The sequence below is a fragment of the Coregonus clupeaformis genome, unplaced genomic scaffold, assembly GCF_020615455.1.
Source record: "Coregonus clupeaformis isolate EN_2021a unplaced genomic scaffold, ASM2061545v1 scaf0140, whole genome shotgun sequence".
Classification (NCBI taxonomy): domain Eukaryota; kingdom Metazoa; phylum Chordata; class Actinopteri; order Salmoniformes; family Salmonidae; genus Coregonus; species Coregonus clupeaformis.
In genome coordinates, this window is record NW_025533595.1 from 234,412 (window position 1) to 253,176 (window position 18,765).

Genomic DNA, 18,765 nt, shown 5'->3' on the forward strand with positions numbered 1-18,765 from the left:
CCCCAGTGGGAAACGAACCCACAACCCTGGTGTTGCAAGCGCCATGCTCTACCAACTGAGCTACAGGCGACCTACTTAACTTTGAGTTTTCATTATTGCCATAATTGTATCACAACCTGTGAGGAGAAGCATAGTAACTGACAGTAGTGACAGTTTTCACCAATATTTCAAAACAGTTTAATGATAGTGTAGTAGTAGTTGCAGCAGCAGTAGCAGCAGCAGCAGACAACAATAGGACTGCAACAACTACACTATCATTAAACTGTTTTGACGGGCTGCTGCTGCTGCTTCCGAGTGGCGCAGCGGTCTAAGGCACTGCATCTCAGTGCTAGAGGTGTCACTCCAGACCCCGGTTCGATTCCAGGTTGTATCACAACCGGCCGTGATTGGGAGTCCCACAGGGCGGCGCACAATTGGCCCAGCATCGTCCGGGTTTGGCTGGTGTAGGCCGTCATTGTAAATAATAATTTGTTCTTAACTGACTTGCCTAGTTAAATAAAGTTTAAATTAAAAAAGTAGGAGCAGTAGGTCTGTAGTTGTTGGCAGCAGTGGTACTTCTTGTTATAGGAACAGCAGTAATGACAAATGTGTAGTTTAAACTGAATCTAAACGGCATTATACATTGTTTTGAACATACTTCCCTGATATGCCCATATGGAATTGCTTCCCTCTGAAACTCCACCATGCTGGGGAGAGAGGGGTTTAAAATACTGTCTAAAAGAAATGCTAAATTTATGAATCCCTCCTTACATCCCAGCTTGATTTATGTGAAATAATAATACACTATTTAATGCTTAAACATGGCTAGGAGCAATCTTTGCCTATCAAGATGTACAATGGAGTAATGGCGCTGGAAGACAAATCACCTCCTGGAATTGTGATGCTTGTTTAAAAAGGTGCTCAGCAGATATATTAAACTATATGTAATTGTACACTAACTCTGGGCTGTAGGCAGAACGTGGCGAGCACAGGAGGCAGCCAGCCTGATACAGATGGAGTAGGGTAATCAATTTGGCTGAAGCATCAGTCGGAGAGGTGTGGGGGGGGGGCGGGGCTCTCAAATGTCTCACACTGTTGTCTTGTTTGGGATCTATCCATCCATCCAATACTGGTATCCTGTCGGAGCGCTCAGCGATGACACAATGAATAAAACGTTCTATAATAAATCTAGAGTGAGGAGGGATTTCAGGTTTGCTAATTAAATAGGAGGTGTAGTCATTTTCAAAGAGAATGTGATATTATGGCAAACTATGTTTCCTTAACATTGCTCTTTATTACTGCACATTGGGTAGATTAAAACAACTCGAGAGATTGGTTGCACTTGGAAAAGGAGGTTACAGTAGCCTGTGTTTGCAGAATTGACTTTTTCTCACAGCGTTAATCAGCCTTTCCCAGGACCGAGTTCAGACAGGACTGGTCACGCTGTGTTGAATTTATGGCTCCCTGATTGCCTTGTTTAATTAAACTCCATATCAAGTCATCCTGATCTGATGAATCATCATCCACCTTTTACCACCACATCCAGGTAACGATCAACAAACACAGTAATTACAATGGTTAATGAAGCCTCTATGATGCATGCCCTGTGTGAGCTGTGGTTGGTTCACAAGTGGTCTTACAAGAACTAAAATAGCAGGCGTTCCCAGATCCCTCCCTTATCGGTTCTTCTGTTGAACCTGCCCTTGCCATTGCCAAGACAAACATCTTGATATCTGGTGCATCACATGCAATTACAGCCACGGTGAGCCACAGGTGTTGAATTATTCTGGTAAGCAATAAAACGTTATATGCATGATTTGTGCACTCAGCCAGGTCTGTAATTTCATTGTCGGCTTTCATTTTCTTCTTACTGACCACACGATCCATTTAGCTGGTTAGTGGGGTGGGGAGAGAAACACACATACACAGAGGCTTTCATGACGATTACATGCTGCCCTGTGCGATGGGGGGTCCTGGCACCTGGAATGGGATATCAGCTATAAAAAGAAATTGTATAAATATGTTAAAAAAGCTAGGCCTATGTGTCAGTCCTTTTCAAACTTTTAAGTCAGATCCCACACTAAAACGAGCCTGACGTCACACACAAGGGTTTGCCTGTCGCCACGGAGCAAACGATGACCTCGTGGCAAAGTAAATAAACTTTCTCAGTCACTTTAGCTGCGTTCCTAAATGTGCTGAGTGATAATCCCTGGAACACAGATGTGGGCCGCAGGTGGAGAGGGGTCAGGGGCCAATAACATCCCAATATATCATATGATATATAGTACGTTATTAAATATATTTTCAACATTTATTAGGGTTGACACAGCTCAGAATTTAGCTGAATTCCTAAAACTTTAATTGTAATAGTTAATTCCATAAATATCATAACACATATGAGAGGATTATGGGAGAATTAAAAGCAAATGTAGGCCAAAAATCTGAGTAGTGTGCTAGGCCTTTGTCAGAGGGCGCAAAGTTTTTCATATCCCTAGAATTGTAAACACATTATGCCTTGTACTATTCTGTCTTTGAGTGCACAACGTACAAAGACAAAAATTGCACTAATCCCCATTTTGATTGACATTTCATATCTCTGACAATATTCAAAATAATTAAAAACAGAAATCTTGAAAGGTAATAGCTTCTTAAAACCATTAAGTAGTTAAAGGTTATGTGAAAACCAGTATTATTGCTCAAAGCAAAACTCTTAATTAAATGACACTATATAATTTGTTTCCCAATCCCTTTCCTATATACGCATGGCTCAGGTTAAATTAACGCGCACTGAAACACGCATGTCATTTACTGACTCTCTGAGAAGACAACAAACACATTTCTTTCTGTCTCTATGTATTAGAAGGAACGCGTATTTTCAGATTGGATAAGCAGACACCGTTCCTGACAAACTGTTTGTTTAATTACTTTATTTTCTTTCTCTTTGCGTACAATTTGCAAAGAGGTATGCTTCCCCCTCCTGGTTGCACACGAACAAGAACACCAAAGCCTCTTTTTCCTTCCGGATTTTGAGTGTGTAGTAGTTTACTAGGTTCTCTTATCTCATTGGTTTCTAATACTGTATATTCAAATGATATGTATTGCGGTAAAGCCTATATGGTGAGGAATTCATGTTACCAACCTGTTGCCTAAGGGGCATGGGAAGCAGTCCCAAAGTATTTCACATAAATCCAAAGAGACGTTCAAATGGTTTAGCTCTTAGTAAGAAATATAAATCAGTTAATAGGCTACCTTACATCAGCTGTCAAATTCAAATAATTGATATGCATTGCCTGGACTTTGGTCATACTATAGTCAAGACATAATGTAGTCAACACATTCTGTAGTCAGCACATACTGTAGTCATACTGTAGTCAGCACATACTGTAGTCATACTGTAGTCAGCACATACTGTAGTCATACTGTGGTCATCACATACTGTAGTCGTACTGTAGTCAACACATTCTGTAGTCAGCACATACTGTAGTCGTACTGTAGTCAGCACATACTGTAGTCATACTGTGGTCATCACATACTGTAGTCGTACTGTAGTCAACACATTCTGTAGTCAGCACATACTGTAGTCGTACTGTAGTCAGCACATACTGTAGTCATACTGTGGTCAGCACATACTGTAGTCAGCACATACTGTAGAAAAAATACAAATACAAATGTGAGACCACCAAGCCTAGCAGATCAAAGAAAATAACATGAGAGAGGATATGAGTGCTTTGAGAAGTAATATAGTGGAGATACCATCTTTTTTCTGTAGCATGCAGGAGGCTTCAGACCAGGAAAGAGACAACAGAGAAGGCACTTTAGCCTGGGATAAAAGCAAACACAAATGGGTTTTTAAGAAACCCTGAATGTTATATAGGATTGGGTGACATGATAGCGTTCCTCAATCGTTTTGGAAAGGTCCATTCCAACCCCTAGTTCGCGAAAGATAAGGGTTTTTATGACAAAATACATTTAGGGATTATTTTTGATAAGACGAGCGCCAGTGTAATTTTCTTCTGGAATTTCTCATTTTGAAGGTGGCACTTGGAGTAACATAGGTCATCTTGGAGAAACATAGGTCATCAAGGGAGGGTGCTGGGAAAGACCACTCTCAGATTGCACAGGGCCATCCCTTCTGCTATGTTTAGAAAGACACATCCAAACACTATTTTTGAATACTGTAAAACCACCCTCTCAATGGATATTTCAGTTTCAGTCATCATTGCAAGTTAACTTTTGATTGCTCTAACTGTGCTTCACAACAGTTTAGTCCAAAATGATCCAATACCAGAATGACAAAACCCATACATTTTCGTTCATCCACTTCACTTAGTAGTCCTCACAACCAGTCTCATTTGAAAAGGCAATTAAGTACTTTGTCTTTTCTATGAAGAACGTATAGGTCATGGACACATGCGAACCTCCAAAATAGTTGATGTCCTCAGTGATGCACACTGCAAGGGGCCATATTGAATCCAGATTTCACTGGTTCAGAAGTCATTTCCCTTTCATCTCTCTTTCGCCCCTTTATTTATGGCAGGTCCGTCCGGTGGTCTGGCGCAAAGCCATTACACCATTATGTATCTTTTTGAATAATCAATAAATAATAATTTTATTATTTAACAGGATCTTATGGGGAGGAAATGGGTTTTATATAAATCCATCGTTTTTGATGAATGGGTACACTTGTAAAGTTTGATGGGAAAAGAAAGTGGCCAGCCCCATGCAGACTATACTGTGCATTACTGAATACTTTTTTACAGCCAGGCTGTAAATATGACATTTGTGTCAATTGGAGTGCAGTGTAACAGGAAGGGGACTCGTAAATTCAGAGACATTAATTAACCCCTTGCATTCAGCACTTAGGCACTTTCTAGGCCTAGGAGGTGACCTGTGAGTGGTGGGGGTATGGGACCTGGCCGGAGTGGCCAGCCAGGCAGTGCCCAAGTCTCATTCGAAATGAGTTATTAACAGACTTTTTTGAATAGATGGAAAAATTGTAGCCCGGCTATTTAGTGTCATAAAGCCCCGGCTGAGGCGGCTCGGGGCCCCCTAGGGACAAAAGGCAATACCATTACAATCAAATCTGAGATGGAAGAGAGATTGAGCTGTCCACTCTGAATTTTTATATTGTCAAAGAGCTGGGAGGAAATAATGCCATCCTAGAGTGAATTAACCTCCTGTGTGGATGGAGAGAGAGGCCCAGGTCGGCTTGGACAGAAAGGTAGGAGGGATGGGGGGAGGAGGGGAGAGATACAGTAAGGACTGGAGGGAGGGAGAGAGAGGGATAGAGAGGAGGGGGGGGATACAGTAAGGGCTGGAGGGAGGGAGAGAGAGGGATAGAGAGGAGGGGGGGAGGATACAGTAAGGGCTGGAGGAGGGAGAGAGAGGGATAGAGAGGAGGGGGGGATACAGTAAGGGCTGGAGGGAGGGAGAGAGAGAGAGGGATAGAGAGGAGGGGGGGGGATACAGTAAGGGCTGGAGGAGGGAGAGAGAGGGATAGAGAGGAGGGGGGGATACAGTAAGGGCTGGAGGAGGGAGGGAGAGAGAGGGATAGAGAGGAGGGGGGGGATACAGTAAGGGCTGGAGGGAGGGAGAGAGAGGGATAGAGAGGGAGGGGGATACAGTAAGGGCTGGAGGGAGGGAGAGAGAGGGATAGAGAGGAGGGGGGGATACAGTAAGGGCTGGAGGGAGGGAGAGAGAGGGATAGAGAGGAGGGGGGGATACAGTAAGGGCTGGAGGAGGGAGGGAGGGAGGGAGGAGGGGGGGGATACAGTAAGGGCTGGAGGGAGGGAGAGAGAGGGATAGAGAGGAGGGGGGGGATACAGTAAGGGCTGGAGGAGGGAGGGAGGGAGGGGGGGGATACAGTAAGGGCTGGAGGGAGGGAGAGAGAGGGATAGAGAGGAGGGGGGGATACAGTAAGGGCTGGAGGAGGGAGAGAGAGGGATAGAGAGGAGGGGGGGATACAGTAAGGGCTGGAGGAGGGAGAGAGAGGGATAGAGAGGAGGGGGGGGATACAGTAAGGGCTGGAGGGAGGGAGAGAGAGGGATAGAGAGGAGGGGGGATACAGTAAGGGCTGGAGGAGGGAGAGAGAGGGATAGAGAGGAGGGGGATACAGTAAGGGCTGGAGGGAGGGAGAGAGAGGGATAGAGAGAGGGGGGGATACAGTAAGGGCTGGAGGGAGGGAGAGAGAGGGATAGAGAGGAGGGGGGATACAGTAAGGGCTGGAGGGAGGGAGAGAGAGGGATAGAGAGGAGGGGGGGGGATACAGTAAGGGCTGGAGGAGGGAGAGAGAGAGATAGAGAGGAGGGGGGGGGGGATACAGTAAGGGCTGGAGGAGGGAGGGAGGGAGGAGGGGGGGATACAGTAAGGGCTGGGGGAGGTGAGGGAAATAGGGAATCATACTGTGAGCTGTAAAGGCCTTGAGGAGTCCCAACATCAAACACAGGACAGGATCGGTCCTTCTCGGTCAGACAAGGGATATTTCAAAGTTTCGCCTTTCTGGTACTGCTTCGGTAATTGAATCTGTAGTAGGCAAGAATAAAATAATTAAATTAATGTTCTATCTGGCCTTCTTGTCAATTATGTCCAGTGAGCTCATAATTCACCATTTGTTGAATTGCAAAAAAAACAATGAGAAGTAAACACACAACACGAAAGGAATGTAAGATATAAATAGGCATCTTACTTCCCAGCCCCCTTCTAAGGTAGACAGTCTGGAAGGACAGGTTCTGCTGTTTGCTGATTTAGTTGCAGCAATTGTTTCCAGACATGAAAGATGACCAGTGTGTGTACACAATGTAATCCTATGTGTTTGATTAAATAAGAAGTTATGGACCCTCCAGCACTGGACAAGGTAGGTTGTGGATATCTCTAACTACACATAAGACCAAGCTTACCAATAGTCAGATGCAAATGCATGATGTGAACAAAAATAAAAACATATTTTCTGTTTTGCACCGACTGATTAGACTACGAATGTAGTTTCCCTATGCCTCTGCATTTCCCTTTTCACCTGCTCTGGTGTAGTTTTTCATTTAACCAGTATTCAACCAGGTAATTTGACTGAGAACGCCTTCTTATTTACAGCAACGACTTTAGAAATAGTTACCCTCCACCAATGGGAAACGAGGTCATAGTTCGACGCGAGTCAGCGCTTAAGTTATTGGCTGTTGCCAGGACAGCAGTACGCAAGTTAGCAGATGTGCTACTGGTCTTTTCGCCTCAAAATGATTAAAATGTTAATAATATAACCGCACATTCGCTTTATGAAATGGACCTGCCACGTTTGGAAACATGCTAATGATCCGACTCGATTGAAAAACAACGGCACCATACATATTTCAAACCCGGAAGTGTTGTTCAGCTAGCTAGCATGCTAGCTTGTAGCAGCTAGCCAGGTATATATATTTTTCAGAAAAGCTGCTTCCTAGCATGCAAAGAAGTTAGGACATTTTATTTTGAATTGCGAAATAACAGCGCTGTTGCTAATAAGGCTGGTCGGAATGTATGTCATGTTGGTGTTTTGAAAATGTTCAGTGGTCGTTTTAGGATTTGCCACACAGCTCACTGCAGTGGTTAGCTAGCTAACTAAGTACACTACATGACCAAAGTATGTGGACACCTGCTCGTCGAACATCTCATTCCAAAATCATGGGCATTAATATGGAGTTGGTCCACCCTTTGCTGCTATAACAGCCTCTGCTCTTCTGGGAAGGTTTTCCACTTGATGTTGGAACATTGCTGCAGGCTTGCTTCCATTCATGTATGGGTGGTCCTCTGTAGCTCAGCTGGTAGAGCACGGCGCTTGTAACGCCAAGATAGTGGGTTCGATCCCCGGGACCACCCATACACAAAAATGTATGCACGCATGACTGTAAGTCGCTTTGGATAAAAGCGTCTGCTAAATGGCATATTATTATTATTATTATTCAGTCACAAGAGCATTGGTGAGGTTTGGCGATTAGGCCTGGCTCGCAGTCGGTGTTCCAATTCATCCCAAAGGTGTTGGATGGGGTTGAGGTCAGGGCTCTGTGCAGGCTAGTCAACTTCTACCAAATCAATCTCAACAAACAATTTCTGTATGGACCTCACTTTGTGCACAGGGGCATTGTCATGCTGAAACAGGAAGGGCCTTCCCCAAAATGTTGCCACAAAGTTGGAAGCACATAATCGTCTAGAAAGTCATTGTATGCTGTAGTGTTAAGATTTCCCTTCACTGGAACTAAGGGGCTTAGCCCAAACCATCAAAAACAGCCCCAACCATTATTCCTCCTCCACCAAACTTTAAAGTTGGCACTATGCATTGGGGCAGGTTGTGTTCTCCTGGCATCTGCCAAACCCAGATTCGTCCGTCGGACTGCCAGATGGTGAAGCGTAATTCATCACTCCAGAGAACGTGTTTCCACTGCTCCAGAGTCCAATGGCGGCGAGCGTTACACCACTCCAGCCAACGCTTGGCATTGCGCATGGTGATCTTAGGCTTGTGTGCGGCTGCTCGGCCATGGAAACCCATTTCATGAAGCTCCCGACAAACAGTTATTGTGCTGACGTTGCTTCCCGAGGCAGTTTGGAACTCGGTAGTGAGTGTTGCAACCGAGGACAGATGTGAGCTTGTGTGGCCTACCACTTCGCGACTGAGCCGTTGTTGCTCCTAGAAGTTTCCACTTTACAATAACAGCACTTACAGTTGACGGGGGCAGCTCTAACAAGACAGACATTTCACCAACTGACTTGTTGGAAAGGTGGCATCCTATGACGGTGCCACGTTGAACGTCACTGAGCTCTTCAGTAAGGCCATTCTACTGCCAATGTTTGTCTATGGAGATTGCGTGGCTGTGTGCTTCATTTTATACACCTGTCAGCAACGGGTGTGGCTGAAATCGCCTAATCCACTAATTTGAAGGGGTGTCCACATACGTTTTGGTGATGTAGCTAGCTAATCCACTAATTTGAAGGGGTGTCCACATACTTTTGGTGATGTAGTGTAGCTAGCTAGCTAGATTACTAGCATATTAGCTAACAATTAATCATTGTTGTACTCAATCATATAGCTAGCTAGCTGGCTTAGTAGCGCTGCACATCTAGGGGAGTCAAATCCAGAGATGCCCACGGAAATCAGATGAATGATAATTGCACTGTTGCTGTCCTTGATTGTAACAGGTAAGTTCTCTAGCTAGCTAGCTATGCCAGTTCTGAATTGGCCAATGTGTGTCAGTGATACCAAATGCAGTGTTGGCTACTATCTGAGCGTGCAAATACACAGACAACTTTTCTTCCTCATCTTCCCACCCTCTGTTTATACCATAAAACGTACATTAATAGCCTGCCGTTTATTTGCTGAAATGTGTGCTGTTGCCCAGCTATTAAAAGGGATAGGCGGCTATTTGAGACTGCGTTTAGTCGAAGTTTTACGGTAGTCTGACAGTCGCGTATTTTGCAACATAAGTAATGAAACTACCTTGTTCCTGTCTTTGTTCCCCAGCCCCCAGACACCATGAGTGACAAATTAGGCCTGATGAACTACAACAACGACCGGAAGCATCTGTCTATCTCCCTTCCGTCGTCCAGTGAGGTCACGATGTCTCCGCACATCAAGTCTGTGGAGGAGCTGAGAGTGCTAGGCATCAACCTGAGCAGCTTCAACACAGCCACCCAGTTCGGCATCTGCACTGCGGGCGTCTTCCTCTTTTACCTCCTCTATGGTTACCTACAGGTAAGCTGAAGGTGTATTCACTAGGAACCAAGCAGAAGCAAACGGGGAGGGACCTACCTGAAACTCTAGTTTTTTCGTTGCAAAACGTTTTCCGTTGAGATTGTTTTGCAACTGTTTTGCTACAGTGTGCTAGAGTGATTACACCCCAGGCTGCCTCTGACTAATTCGTTAGCGGCGGATGTTCCCTAAGCTATGAGCCAGAGGCTCTGTTCCAATGTCCACACTTTTTTTGAAGAAAGGTGTATTATGAATGTATTCTTAGTAGTATATGAGTTTATTGCAAACACATGTCAACTTTTCCACATTCTTCACTTTATGGCCACATGTACTCTAAATCTCAACCTGGTACAGTCTTAAGAGGATGGGTTTCTTTCTAGGTTCCTTCCTTCTAGGAAGTTTTCCTGGAAACTGTGCTTTCTCTTCTGCTGTGCTTGTTCCTCGTGGAGGCTTAGTGACAACTGCTGATGTAAAAGGGCTTAATAAAATACATTTGATTAATCGATCGATTCACCTGTACAATTGGTTATTGCCACATGCAAAGTAGGGAAACTTTATCAGCAAGCCTCACTGAAGATTCTGTGAAAAGCCACAGGAAAAGTAGTGATTTACCTCACCGTAGGCCTGAAAAAAAACTTAGCACAATTTGTTTGTCTGTTTTCAGGAGCTAATATTTTCCATGGAGGGTTTCAAGCCCTTTGGATGGTACCTCACCCTGGTACAGTTTGGGTTCTACTCCCTGTTTGGACTGGTGGAATTGCAGCTCACACAGGACAAACGGAGAAGGTAAACGAGGAAATGAAAGGGAATTGAGTTCCATTAGGCCTCTGCGCTTCAGCAAACAAAAGTAGGATGGTGTTCATCAATAAAGACGGGAATCCAAAAGTAGTGCTTTCCAGAGAAGAAAGTCCATAGATGGACTAGCCTATTTCATGGTTAATGGCGTTTGAGCACTATAAAAACAGATTTACTTAATCATAGAATGATGATCAGGCTCTATCCCGTTAACTATACATATTATCTTAATAAGCTATGTGCGTTATAACGCCAAAGAATATGACCTGTGATCTCTCACTAGACCTCACTATATCAACAACACTTCATTTTGTATTGCTAGTAACCTTTTGTATTTGTTTTTGTTGTCATCCCACAAGGCTAATTGCTCCTTTTCTCATTGCAGAATACCAGGGAAGACGTACATGATCATAGCATTTCTAACGGTGGGGACCATGGGTCTATCAAACACCTCACTGGGTTACTTGAATTATCCTACACAGGTCATCTTCAAGTGCTGCAAACTCATTCCTGTCATGATAGGAGGGATATTCATTCAAGGTAAGTGGATCTCTGTTTGTATGAGAGCACGTATTCACAAAGAGTCTCAGAGTAGGAGAGCTGATATAAGATTATATGGACAGGGGGGACCTGATCCTAGATCAGCGCTCCTACTGAATACGGGCCCTGATCTTGACGTGAATAATGTTTGTCATTTTGCATGACTGTGATAATGAACTTAACACTAGAGAAAAATCATAATAGATGCACTCTATAGAAACCTATGTGTCTTACCTCACACTGTCTAAAAACCTGTGTCTTACCTCACACTGTCTAAAAACCTATATGTCTTACCTCACACTGTCTAGAAACCTGTGTCTTACCTCACACTGTCTAGAAACCTATATGTGTCTTACCTCACACTGTCTAGAAACCTATATGTGTCTTACCTCACACGGTCTAGAAACCTATGTGTCTTAACTCACACTGTCTAGAAACCTGTGTCTTACCTCACACTGTCTAGAAACATATGTGTCTTACCTCACACTGTCTAGAAACCTATATGTGTCTTACCTCACACTGTCTAGAAACATGTCTTACCTCACACTGTCTAGAAACCTGTGTCTTACCTCACACTGTCTAGAAACATATGTGTCTTACCTCACACTGTCTAGAAACCTATATGTGTCTTACCTCACACTGTCTAGAAACATGTCTTACCTCACACTGTCTTGAAACCTATGTGTCTTACCTCACACTGTCTAGAAACATGTCTTACCTCACACGGTCTAGAAACCTATGTGTGTCTTACCTCACACTGTCTAGAAACCTATATGTGTCTTACCTCACACTGTCTAGAAACCTATATGTGTCTTACCTCACACTGTCTAGAAACCTATATGTGTCTTACCTCACACTGTCTAGAAACCTATATGTGTCTTACCTCACACTGTTTAGAAACATGTCTTACCTCACACTGTCTAGAAACATATGTGTCTTACCTCACACTGTCTAGAAACATGTCTTACCTCACACTGTCTAGAAACCTATGTGTGTCTTACCTCACACTGTCTAGAAACATGTCTTACCTCACACGGTCTAGAAACCTATGTGTGTCTTACCTCACACTGTCTAGAAACATGTCTTACCTCACACGGTCTAGAAACCTATGTGTCTTACCTCACACTGTCTAGAAACCTATGTGTGTCTTACCTCACACTGTCTAGAAACCTATATGTGTCTTACCTCACACTGTTTAGAAACATGTCTTACCTCACACTGTCTAGAAACATATGTGTCTTACCTCACACTGTCTAGAAACATGTCTTACCTCACACGGTCTAGAAACCTATGTGTCTTACCTCACACTGTCTAGAAACATGTCTTACCTCACACTGTCTAGAAACATGTCTTACCTCACACGGTCTAGAAACCTATGTGTGTCTTACCTCACACTGTCTAGAAACATGTCTTACCTCACACGGTCTAGAAACCTATGTGTCTTACCTCACACTGTCTAGAAACCTATGTGTGTCTTACCTCACACTGTCTAGAAACGTATATGTGTCTTACCTCACACTCGTTACACCCTCACCTCCAAGCAATGACCACTGTTCAACAGTTATTTCGGAGTTCCGTCCATACTTTTTTGGGGGTTGTTTGCGAGTATCAAGTTTGAGGAGGCCTAGTGCTCAGTATTCTGCCTTTCGTCTCCAAGACATGGTCTTCATAATGGTTCTACGTCCTAGCTATCAGAAGCTAGTTGTTTTCGTTCCTTTCTCCCTCTGCCTGTATTGACGATGCAGACCACAGTTCCCCCAGGGGGGCTAGTTGGAAGCACTACTGCATTCTCACAGGATGCGAACGAGATCTGATGTGAACCCTTCAAAGGGGGAATGAAAGCACGACCAACCTGCTGCGTCACATTGTCCCCCCAAGGCATCTATCGGCCTGTTTAGGAAGGTTCTTCAGCCTCCTCTTCCTTTCCTTTTCTGTTGCAGTTTTCCAACACGAACCAACCTCAGCCCTCTCCTCTCTCCCCCCTCTTGTCCTGTTTGGATTTGATTGAGTTGAAAAGTCCAGTAGAACGTTTTTTGCGTGGCTGAACTTGTTCAAAGGGCCATGTGCACCTGCCAACCTTTCAGATTCAGATTGAGTGTTCAATAGTCACATGTACAGGGTTGCAGGTGTGATTGCAGGGTACAGTGAAAATCTTACGCTTCGAGCGCCAACATGCAGGTCTAAATGAAATGAAATAATGAAAATGGTAACAAAAAACAACAATAGAAATAGCTCTATCAGTGAGGGGAAAAAAGTATTTGATCCCCTGCTGATTTTGTACGTTTGCCCACTGACAAAGAAATGATCAGTCTATCATTTTAATGGTAGGTTTATTTGAACAGTGAGAGACAGAATAACAACAAAAAAATCCAGAAAAACGCATGTCAAAAATGTTATAAATTGATTTGCATTTTAATGAGGGAAATAAGTATTTGACCCCTCTGCAAAACATTACTTAGTACTTGGTGGCAAAACCCTTGTTGGCAATCACAGAGGTCAGACGTTTCTTGTAGTTGGCCACCAGGTTTGCACACATCTCAGGAGGGATTTTGTCCCACTCCTCTTTGCAGATCTTCTTCAAGTCATTAAGGTTTCGAGGCTGACGTTTGGCAACTCGAACCTTCTGCTCCCTCCACAGATTTTCTATGGGATTAAGGTCTGGAGACTGGCTAGGCCACTCCAGGACTTTCATGTGCTTCTTCTTGAGCCACTCCTTTGTTGCCATGGCCGTGTGTTTTGGGTCATTGTCATGCTGGAATACCCATACACGACCCATTTTCAATGCCCTGGCTGAGGGAAGGAGGTTCTCACCCAAGATTTGACAGTACATGGCCCCATCTATCATCCCTTTGATGCGGCAAAGTTGTCCTGTCCCCTTAGCAGAAAAACACCCCCAAAGCATAATGTTTCCACCTCCATGTTTGATGGTGGGGATGGTTTTCTTGGGGTCATAGGCAGTATTCCTCCTCCTCCAAACATGGCGAGTTGAGTTGATGCCAAAGAGCTCGATTTTGGTCTCATCTGACCACAACACTTTCACCCAGTTCTCCTCTGAATCATTCAGATGTTCATTGGCAAACTTCAGACGGGCATGTATATGTGCTTTCTTGAGCAGGGGGACCTTGCGGGCGCTGCAGGATTTCAGTCCTTCACGGCGTAGTGTGTTACCAATTGTTTTCTTGGTGACTATGGTTCCAGCTGCCTTGAGATCATTAACAAGATCCTCCCGTGTAGTTCTGGGCTGATTCCTCACCGTTCTCATGATCATTGCAACTCCACAAGGTGAGATCTTGCATGGAGCCCCAGGCCGAGGGAGATTGACAGTTCTTTTGGGATGTAGCTCAGTTGATAGAGCATGGCGTTTGCAACGCCAGGGTTGTGGGTTCGATTCCCACAGGGGGTATGATTTTTTTATTTTATATATATATATATGTAAGTCGCTCTGGATAAGAGCGTCTGCTAAATGACTAAAATGTAAATGTAAATGTTTTGTGTTTCTTCCATTTGCGAATAATCGCACCACCTGTTGTCACCTTCTCGCCAAGCTGCTTGGCGATGGTCTTGTAGACCATTCCAGCCATGTGTAGGTCTACAATCTTGTCCCTGACATCCTTGGAGAGCTCTTTGGTCATGGCCATGGTGGAGAGTTTGGAATCTGATTGATTGATTGCTTCTGTGGACAGGTGTCTTTTATACAGGTAACAAGCTGAGATTAGGAGCACTCCCTTTAAGAGTGTGCTCCTAATCTCAGCTCGTTAACTGTATAAAAGACACCTGGGAGCCAGAAATCTTTTTGATTGAGAGGGGGTCAAATACTTATTTCCCTCATTAAAATGCAAATGAATTTATAACATTTTTGACATGTGTTTTTCTGGATTTTGTTGTTGTTATTCTGTCTCTCATTGTTCAAATAAACCTACCATTAAAATTATAGACTGATCATTTCTTTGTCAGTGGGCAAACGTACAAAATCAGCAGGGGATCAAATACTTTTTTCCCTCACTGTACATAATAACCTGCAGCCAGTGAGACACGTGCCTCTCTCAACTCACGCTGATCTGAGGCAGAGCCCTTGTCACAAAGGGAAATGCCCTTTAGATCACCTTTTTAGTTTCAAAGGTTTGGATGATTGGATGTCCAATCATGACAGGTGTTGGATCAATCGGAATCATCAGAAAAAAAGTTCTCGACACTGAGATCCACTGAGTGTATTCAACTTTCTATCCAAGTGGAACGTGTCAATCAAGTAGTCTCCCTGAATTCTAAGTCAGCTGCTATGGAGGAATTCCCTTGACTCTGTAGTCTAACGCCTCTCTGTTTTCTAGGGAAACGGTACAATCTGGCGGATGTATTGGCTGCTCTCTGTATGAGTCTAGGACTCATCTGGTTCACCTTAGCTGACAGTAAAGTGGCACCCAACTTCAATGCAACAGGTAACGGGAATTTAAATCTGTTATGTATCTACTGGTAAATCGGCCCTATGGTTACGACACTGTTTAGCTAAGGATCAATCCTTTCACCATCCAAATAATTTTAAAGACAAGAACGTGTATCAAAGTAATCAGAATACTGACATTTATGAGCATGGGGCAAATTAAGTCTAGTAGTTGTTACCTGGGCTGGGACTGAAGTACTTTTAAATGTGGAGTTTGAACTCCTTTACTTAAAGAGTTTGAGTTTGTACCACAGATGTACAAACATATAGGTTTCCCCACACTCCGAAAATACAGGCACAGAAAGGATGCTGTTTCAGCAATTCCAAAGCCTCCATTGCTGTGCTGTTATTGGTTACGGTGGTTAACCTGGTTGTGTCTGGTGTTTTAGGGGTCCTCCTCATCTCCCTGGCTCTGTGCGCTGACGCTGCCATTGGGAACGTGCAGGAGAAAGCCATGAAGCTCCACAACGGCTCCAACTCTGAAATGGTACTGGTATTTTATTAGGATCCCCATTAGCTGTTGCGAAAGCAGGAGCTACTCTTCCTTGGTTCCACACAAAACATGAAACATGACATAATACAGAAGGTTAATAGAAAAGACAACAGCTCAAGGACAGAACTACATAAAAAAAATGTTTTTAAGTCACACGTAGCCTACATATCAATACATACACACAAACTATCTAGGTCAAATAGGGTAGAGGCGTTGTGCCGTGAGGTACTGAGGACCTGCCTTAAAACCAACGTGGTATATTTATATTGCAAACCCAATTGTATAAACTGTCCTGAATCACCTGAGACTTATGTGAAGGATTTTGCTTGTGTTCAAGGTTTTGTATTCCTATTGCATCGGTTTCGGGTACATATTAACAGGCCTGTTGGGTGTGGGTGGATTGGGACCAGCAGTGGCTTTTTGCTCTCAGGTTAGTAGAACCCTCTCTGTCATGTTTCATTATAATAGTTGAAACATCCACCGTTCTGTAGTTGGCATTTGTTTGATGCGCTCTGTGGATAACATATGAATTGGTAAAAGATGTTGATATGACAATCTATTGAATCATTATTTTATTTTTTTCAGCATCCTGTGACGACATACGGTTATGCATTCTTCTTCTCTCTCACGGGGTACTTTGGCATTTCATTTGTGCTGGCCTTGATCAAACTCTTTGGAGCCCTGGTCGCAGTCACAGGTGAGAAGACCGTTCGGGTCTGGGCAAACGCTTTGCTTGCGGAACCGCATAAAATAACTCTCACTCTCTTTTTATGTCTGAAAGTGTTCAATTGAACAGTTCCCATTGTTTCCTATGACTAGTCCATATTTTACTATCAAAAAAACGTTTTAATTCAGAATATTGGGAATTTTTGGACCAATGGAATCTTGAGTTAGGGAAGTTCTAAGTAAGCATATGGTTCCACATAATGGCCCCTACAATATGACTTGTGATATCCTTACTAACCCTCCAACTTATCTCTAAATTCTAAACGCATAAACGTTTGACATTTCGCAGTGGTAGAAAAGTAATATCAGATTACTGAAATGAAGCCAGATTAGAGTGATCGTAATCTTATTTAAAAGTTCTGGAAACTTCCAGATTCATTTTGACATTAACTGCAAGACAAATGTCTAAGTAATCTCATCACCAAAGTTAAAGAAATGTATCTTTCCTAGATGTCCATTGGATGTGACAAACTTAGATTCAAGGTTGTGTGGTATTCTTTTTCTCACTCTTCTATCTTCTGTTCATTTCAGTGACGACCGGACGTAAGGCTATGACGATTGTACTATCCTTTATGTTCTTCTCAAAGCCTTTTACTTTTCAGTAAGTCATTTTATCTTCAGTCTCTTCTATTTGACTTTAGTTAAATTTAGCCTGCTTTCAAGGCACTGGAAACATTCTAACGTGCCTCTCCGTTCCATTTCCTCTCAGGTACATATGGAGTGGCCTTTTAGTTCTGTTCGGAATTTTCCTGAATGTTTACAGCAAAAACAAAGACAAGATGAAGCTGCCATCTTTGGCCGACCTCAGGAATATGGTTCTAACAGGGAAGAAGGTCAGGCTGCTATCACAGAACGTGTAGTAAGATAAACAAACGTTTTTCTAACGTTCCTATCTAACATGGACCTAATAACGGGTGGGCTCCTAATGCATTTTAAGGCCATAGAGCCCCACCCATAAACATTCCCAGGAGGAGAATGTGGATGTGGTGCATCTACGAGACTCTGAAAGGGAAGCTGGCGCCTTAGCTAACCTGAATGGCACAGTTTTGCACTGTAAGTGACTATGACTTTAGCCTGTGCAGGACGAAGGGGGACGAGACGTTTGAAAGATAGGCTCTAGACTTTTATTGAACTGATCATGTCCGAAATTGAATGTTTACCAAAAAATGTTTACTTAAAATGGCATATTTTCACCCGCATGTGCCAGAAGACACAACAAAAAAAAAAAGGTTTTACTCAATCACTGTCTGAGAAATGTCTTCTTATGGTTTGTTTGTCATTTATATCCAATTGGACAAAAGTCCTCTCAGCAGCACAGTGACATCTTATCACGCTCGGAAGTGTATAAACGTGTGAACTGCCATATTTGTGAACCATTTGTTTTGGTGAAAGGGTAGCTCTCTTTACATTAAAAACAAACTGGGAAGTTTATCCAAAAGGTTTTTTTTTCATGTGCTTTCATATATTACAGTGTAAGTAGCTAGCTTGCCAGCAATCTCTTATCCATTGGCTGCAGAGGAGGGAGTTGAACGGCTGCCAGAGAGCTTCTCAGATGTTTACCCATCAGATGGCCCCGGGTCTTGTTTTATTAGTCATCCTGGAATAAGATGGCACTAGAAAGAAAACAAACATTGTTCACAGGGCTAGGCTTTAGACCTAATTTGGATGAGCGGAACATGGTGTGTGTGTGTGTCAGGATGACATTAGGGAGAATGCTAGATTGTCTCTTCTAGGAAATAATGATGCTGCAACCAACACCTGGGTTTTTATTGAGGATTGGGGTGGATCGTGATTACTTATGATTTTGGGGGTTGATAATCCCTTGCTACATTTAGCAAATCATGCGGTGATATTTTAAATCCAATTGTTTTAATTGACAAACATACATCCTGACCTCTTCGGTTTCTGCTATCCCAAAAGGGAAAGAGAGTGAAATCTGTGTATAACCTATGACGTTAGAATACATATGGTTTCTACAGAAGACAACGCAGTGCACAGGTTGTCATCTCCCAAGAGGTCCAGACCCATCTATCCCCATTCAGTTCAGCTGGTGCAGTTATGTCTGTTTTACACAAAGGAGCCTTTGAT

General features: G+C 43.3%; 1 protein-coding gene across 2 annotated transcripts; it reads left to right on the forward strand.

The window, feature by feature from the left end:
- Positions 1 to 7,127: 7,127 nt before the first annotated feature.
- Positions 7,128 to 18,108, forward strand: LOC121549680 (adenosine 3'-phospho 5'-phosphosulfate transporter 2-like). Of its 2 annotated transcripts, XM_041861511.2 has the most exons (11): positions 7,128 to 7,376; positions 9,030 to 9,138; positions 9,461 to 9,691; positions 10,353 to 10,474; positions 10,869 to 11,023; positions 15,349 to 15,456; positions 15,848 to 15,945; positions 16,289 to 16,381; positions 16,537 to 16,648; positions 17,209 to 17,278; positions 17,387 to 18,108. In XM_041861511.2, the coding sequence occupies exons 3-11, from the start codon at positions 9,473 to 9,475 to the stop codon at positions 17,535 to 17,537; spliced, it is 1,128 nt and encodes a 375-aa protein (XP_041717445.1). In that variant the 5' UTR covers positions 7,128 to 7,376; positions 9,030 to 9,138; positions 9,461 to 9,472; the 3' UTR covers positions 17,538 to 18,108. The 2 variants fall into 2 exon arrangements, with proteins under 2 accessions (XP_041717445.1, XP_041717447.1); XM_041861513.2 differs by lacking the exon at positions 9,030 to 9,138.
- The last annotated feature ends 657 nt before the right edge of the window (positions 18,109 to 18,765 follow it).

What these genes read in the sequence shown, in the direction of transcription:
- LOC121549680 (XM_041861511.2), top strand. Translation starts at nt 9,473, where the DNA reads ATGAGTGACAAATTAGGCCTGATGAACTACAACAACGACCGGAAGCAT. An exon ending in ACCCAACTTCAATGCAACAG is followed by an intron (nt 15,457 to 15,847) that starts GTAACGGGAATT and finishes CTGGTGTTTTAG; the next exon opens with GGGTCCTCCTCATCTCCCTG. An exon ending in CAGTGGCTTTTTGCTCTCAG is followed by an intron (nt 16,382 to 16,536) that starts GTTAGTAGAACC and finishes TATTTTTTTCAG; the next exon opens with CATCCTGTGACGACATACGG.